The sequence below is a fragment of the Suricata suricatta genome, chromosome 14 (assembly GCF_006229205.1).
Source record: "Suricata suricatta isolate VVHF042 chromosome 14, meerkat_22Aug2017_6uvM2_HiC, whole genome shotgun sequence".
In the NCBI taxonomy this organism is placed as follows: domain Eukaryota; kingdom Metazoa; phylum Chordata; class Mammalia; order Carnivora; family Herpestidae; genus Suricata; species Suricata suricatta.
Window position 1 is genome coordinate 68,790,297 of NC_043713.1, and position 5,915 is coordinate 68,796,211.

General features: G+C 48.1%; 1 protein-coding gene across 1 annotated transcript; it reads right to left on the reverse strand.

Annotated features, from left to right (window-relative positions):
• Positions 1-170: 170 nt before the first annotated feature.
• SELENOM (selenoprotein M) lies at positions 171-2,680 on the reverse strand. Its single transcript, XM_029922059.1, has 5 exons — positions 2,461-2,680; positions 1,250-1,285; positions 1,032-1,066; positions 605-683; positions 171-524 (listed from the first exon to the last, which is right to left on the reverse strand). The coding sequence occupies exons 1-5, from the start codon at positions 2,578-2,580 to the stop codon at positions 366-368; spliced, it is 429 nt and encodes a 142-aa protein (XP_029777919.1). The 5' UTR covers positions 2,581-2,680; the 3' UTR covers positions 171-365.
• Between the last annotated feature and the right edge of the window lie 3,235 nt (positions 2,681-5,915).

Consider the following 5,915-nt stretch of genomic DNA (forward strand, 5'->3'; position numbering starts at 1 on the left):
CCTGACCTCCTCTCTTACTCTCTTGAGGCGTTGAATGGAAGGCAGGTTGGCAAGGTGTGCACACATTCCCCACTCCAGCAGCCAAGCATTTGAGGATGCTGGGTCTCTCAAGGGACCTTAAGGGGGGCTCCTATTCCCCACCCTCCTGCAACAAAGGAAGGAGTCGAGTCTCAGTTAAGGCGGAAAAGGATTTAATTGAGCTGGGGAGGGAAGAAAGAGGGGGTAGGAGGAACCCCCAACTCCATCTCTGCCGGCTCTGGGACGGGGAGTCGGCCCTCAGCGAGGGAGGTGTTCCCGGGACGCTGAGCGCTTCATTCTGTTCCCAGGGATCAGGCAGGGGAGGGAGCGGGCCCTCATCCCCGGACCTAAAGGTCAGCATGAGCCTTAGGGCCTTCGGCGGGCCTGGCGGGAGCCCGCAGGTACTCCGGGGGAACAGGTTCGTCAGGCGCCGCCTTGCGGTAGAAGCCGAGCTCCTGCACCAGCTCATTGATCTCTTCGCGGGTCATTTCGCTGAGTGGGATTCGCTTGAAGTAGAGGAGGGATGGGGTCAGTGCGCCTCGCCCCGCCCTTAGCCCCGCCCGCCGTCTGGCTTCCTAAACCTCACCTCCAGTTCTTCGTAGCGGTGGCCTAGCAGGACGAGCTCTGGGTCGGCCCCCGGAAGATGTTTCATTACCAGGTTGTGACTGGAGTTGTTAAGGAGTGCATGGTGGCCTAAGGCAGGTGGGATCTCCCACCTAAGAGCAGCAGGTGAACAGCACTGCCACTTTTGCCCAAGTAGGGCATCCCTATTTACACGTGAGGAAATTAAGAGTTCAAAGAAGTAAAGGGCCCTCTTGTCTGTTCCTGTGTCTGTGGCAGTCATCACTAGTCAATTTCTCTTGCCTACCATCTAGGAATTCTCTGACAAGTCACAATCAATTCCACTTGTCAGATGAAAGCCATTTGTCATCCCAATCTGTAAATTTAAGTGGAAGGAGATTCTCCCAGACCCTCCTCCCCATTCTCCCTCCCCCAGAAGGTAAAAAGGATACTATAAAGGGATATCCTGGGTGACGAAGGCCTTCACCTGGAGAAGAACCAGAGCATCAGACCCCAACCACCTGGAGACACCAACAGGAAACTGAAACCTGCTGAGGTCACATGCCTCTGACTCCCACCCCAGGGAACTTCCCCCACCCAATCTTTGGGATGTTACCCATCCCTCAAGTTCAGTGGGGACAGAGCTGGAGACCCTTTCCTTCAAACTTACCTCCTTCAGGCGATTCAGCTGTCATCCCCCACAGGTCTGGAGGGAGACAAATAGGGATAGGTCAGGAGTCCTTCACATCTGCCCCAACCACACTCTCAAGACCATTTTACCCTCATCCCAGAGTTGGGTGGGGCTGTGGATTACCCCTGGAACAGCAGCTTCCAAGATATAAAGATGGCGGTTCCTTATGGGCAAAAGGGGGAACTCTGTACAGATGGGAAAACTGAGGCTTTATGGACATCAAGAAAGAGAGGAGCGAGGCCAGAAACCCAAAGGGCCACTTACCAGCCTTGGGGCTCTTGTCTGCCCACCTTACTGACTGTTGACTCACTCCTATTCAATGCCCAAAAGAAATGATTACTTCAGGCAGTAGAGACCTGGCCTGGTCTTTTGTCCCTCAGGATGGAGGCAGACCAGAAGGAAATAGCTCAGAATTGCCCTAGAAGACTTGCCATCTGGTATGCCATCTAACCTCATGCAGAACTGCCCCTCCATTTGGTTGCTTCCCCAACATGGGAGGGTAGGTGCCCGCCCAGCACTCCCAGAGGAGGGGTGCCACCTCCCAGCAGGAGTCCAGACCCCAGGAACACCCATTTTAGTCTTTTCTCCTCTCCCATCCCCCCTTTTGTCGGACAGTAAACTAAGGCCCATAGAGGATCTGTGATGATTCAAGGCACACACAAAACAGGACTCTGGCGGGTAATTTCCTCACAGAGGAGGATGAGGGACTGCTGCTGAGTAAGTGTTGGTAATGCAGTTGGCTTATGCATGGTGGGGCAAACGCCCAGAAAGTCTTCCCTCCCTCAGGCCAGGGAAAGACAAACCGGAACTGGGGTGAGGGAGGAATTCCAGGAAGAAAGTGGAATGATGGGAGGATGTAAAGTTGGGCTCCAGAGGGCAGGTTTAGAAGAGTCACAGGCCTGGGGTAGAGTTAGGGGACAGGGCCAGTGTGTCTGGGGACCCGCTGTCCCGCCAGATGGGAAACTGGGGAGGAGTTCTTATTTCCAGGCCGCAAGATCCTTAGGTCTCGGGCTACCACGACATATGCTAGGGCGTCCTGAGGCTGGGGAGAGGGAGGGATGGTCCCAGCCCTGAGGGGAACTTGGGAGTCGGGAGGGTTTTGGGGTCAAAGTGAGCGGTGATTTCAAGGCTAAATAAAGGGCCACAGAGTTGGGGGAAGTGGTCCCTGAGCTAGGGACCAGCGCACTCACCTCTACCCTGGCTCGGGCCAGGCCGTGCAAGCGGTTCCAGTCGGGTCGGAAGGTGGTGACGGCAGCCCCAAGTGCCGCGAGAAGCAGCAGGAGGGGCGGTGGAGGAAGCGGGAGGTGCATCGGAACCGGGCCGAAGATGATCCGCAAGCAGGAGGCGATCCCCAGAGCAACTGCGCCACGTCTGGGTCCACTGGCTGGCCCCGCCCCCGCTCAAGGCCCCACCCTCTAGGGATCACGCCCCTAGCTCTCGGTCTCCTCCCAGGGATGGCACAGGGGCCTCCAGCTCTCTCTCAGCGCGGCTGGGGGTCTTTTCTGGTCCGAAATCTTCTCTGGCCCTCAGGCCTTTATTTTCCGAGTGCCGAGAATGTCCACGCTCCCTCTGCCTACCGAGAGAGCCTAGAAGCTACGGCAGGATGCGGCCCAGACAGTGCTCCCTTACGCCGGCAGGGGGCGCGGGAGGGATGCAGATGGACAAGGGAATTTGTGGGCCAGCCACTCGACTCAAAGATACGGAAAACTGAGGCTTGAGGAATTCTTGTTAGTGTCTCTTATTGCTTTGGATAAAATTCCGATCTGGGTTTCAAATCCCTGCAGTACACATTAAGACGGAATTACGTACTTTGTAGGGACTGGGAAGATGAAAGGTTAATACACAGAAAACTCTTTAGAACAGCACCCGAACAGTGTTTGTTAGCTTTCATTATTTCATTTCTTACCTCATGAAGGTCCTGTTTACTCCGTTTTGCAAGTTGAAAGGCTCAGAAAAGTGGAGCAATGAGGTTGTGGGTCTGGGATTTGAACCTGAAACATCTCTGTGCTTATCTCATCAAAACAAAGATGACTGGATAAGGACCCCACCTCCTCTCTTTAAGCCTGAGGCAGACACAGCAAATTAATCACAGTGCTCTTTCTTGTTGAATCTAGACTGGGAATCAGAATCCTTCTCAACAGCAAGCCAAAGCTGCATGATGACTTTCATAGATTCTTAGGCATTTCTGCCTTCCTGAGCCTTTTCGTCCATTAAAAAAATATATATATTAAATGTTGCATTTTACAACTGCTTTGATTTTTTTAAATAAATACAGTCCTGACTGGATTCATTTTTATATGTTTATTTTTTCTTTCAATTTTAAAAGAAATGAAAATTAAGACATACCCATAACCTCTAAAAGTATCATGGGTCCAAGACACTGAGCCTAATGGATGAAGTCAGGTTTCTTTGCTTATACCCTGCTATCTCACATTCATTGGCTTGATTGTAAAGATATAATAATAATGGGATTAGAATTGTTATTTAATACTCATTCTTTGTAAACCCATTAGGGCTCTGTAAATATAATTGGTTTTGTCCAGACTAGTGCCATGATAAGCTGTGTCTAATGCTCTATTTACTGCTATGGAAATGTGAGTTCATCCAAGTTTTCCAAGGGGCAATTTGACTCAATAAATCAAAACCCTAAACCTATCCAGCTGTTCCACTTGTCAGAATTTGGCTCAAAATAATCATCAGAAAAGGGACCAATTGTTAGGTTATCAAAACATTGTTTACCCAGCCATGGACGTCAGGGTCCTTGCTCTGGCTCAAATTCTGGTCCCCAAGGCATGGGCAGCAGTGTCTATAAGAGGAGCTGCTGAGCATCCCTGGGTACTGGACTCCCTGTACCTTCTGGATTTCAGGTTTTGAGGCATGGATTTATGGAAGAAAAAGCAAAACTGGAGTTTTCCTGAGGAAGAGAAAATTCTACCCATGGACTGCAGCAGTCCCTCCTGCCCAGAAGCTTCCAGACTACTGGCCTGTCCTACAGATTTCAGATGTGCCTTACCCACCTCCACAGGTGTATAAGCCAATATTTTGCAATAAATCTCTTTATGTATTAAAAAAAAAAAATCAGGGATGCCCAGCTGGTTCAGTCAGTAGAGCATGCAACTCTTGATCTTGGGGTCATGAGTTTGAACCCCACATTAGCTGTGGAGCCTACTTTAAAATAAAAATATTTTTTAAAATATTGGGGCGCCTGGGTGGCTCAGTCAGTTAAGTGTCTGGCTTTGGCTCAGGTCATGATCTCACAGTTTGTGGGTTCAAGCCCCACGTCAGGCTCTGTGCTGACAGTTAGCTCAGAGACTGGAGCCTGCTTCTAATTCTGTATCTCCCTCTCTTTCTGACCTTCCCATGATCGTGCTGTCTCTGTCTCTCAAAAATAAGTAAAAGAACATTTTTAAAAATATATTATTATTTCTTAAAGCCCACTGTTTATAATAGTGAAAAACTGGAAACACAACCTAAGCTTGTCACATCAGAGAATGAGTTAAGTAAGTGATACTACCTCCAAAGGATAGGAAATCATGCAGTTGTTTTCAATGATCCTGCATAGTGTTGAATGACACGGAGGATGTTTATAGTTATGGTATTTTTTAAAAGTTAAGCTATAAAACAGTAATATCACTTAAGAGTTTTGATGCTCTGGGCTGCAAGCCATAGAAACCCCAAGTTAAACTGACTTAAACAATAAAGGAAATCTGTTGGTTCAAATAACGAAAAAGTTCAGTGGTATGGAGGGCTTCAGGTGAGGTTTGATCCTGTTAATAAAGTCACCAAGACCTGATCTCTCCCCATTCTGCTTTCCATAGTGTCAGTTTGTCATTAGGCCAGTTACCTGCATGGTGTCAAGATGGCTGCCAGCAGGACCACAGACTTCTTCATTCTTATCTATTCAAGGGAAGATAATCCTTTTTGGTAAACTTCTTAGGAGAGAAAGCAAGCTTTCTTTGCCAATAGCCCTTAGCAAAAGTCTCCTTATGCCTCACGAGTCCATACATGATTCAATCATGTGGCTTGGAAATGGAAATTGCTCAATGGCTTAACCAGTTGAGATCCATTCCAGAAGCCTATCAAGGATATGGGCTTCAATGGATGCTGTAACATCAACAGAGTAGCCAACCAAATTTTTTCTTTTTTTTTTTAAACTCTTTTTATCTCTCCTTCAATTCTTTTTTTTTTAACATTTATTTTTGAGAAAGAGAAAGACACAGAACATGAGACAGAGAGCACAGAGCCTGACATGGGGCTTGAACCCACAAACCGCGATATCATGACCTGAGCTGAAGTTGGCCGCTTAACCAACTGAGCCATCCAGGCGCCCCACCAACCAGTTTTATAAAATACACATATAAAGATACATATGCCTAGACCAAATAACAAAATCTAGAAGGAAACAACCCAAGAAGTCAAAATGGTAGATAAAATTATAGAGTGAATTTTTTCTCCTTTATACTTTTTTCTGTGTTTTCCACAATAAATATGTATTACCAAAATATAAACCATAAACATTGTTTACAAAAATAATGGGGCAAATGCCATGGGCTCCCTCAACCTACCCCATACCTCAGCAAGCGCCTCGGAGTGGCTGAAGCCAGTGGCTCCATGAAGCCTGTGGCTTTTTTGCTGACAGAGCCAA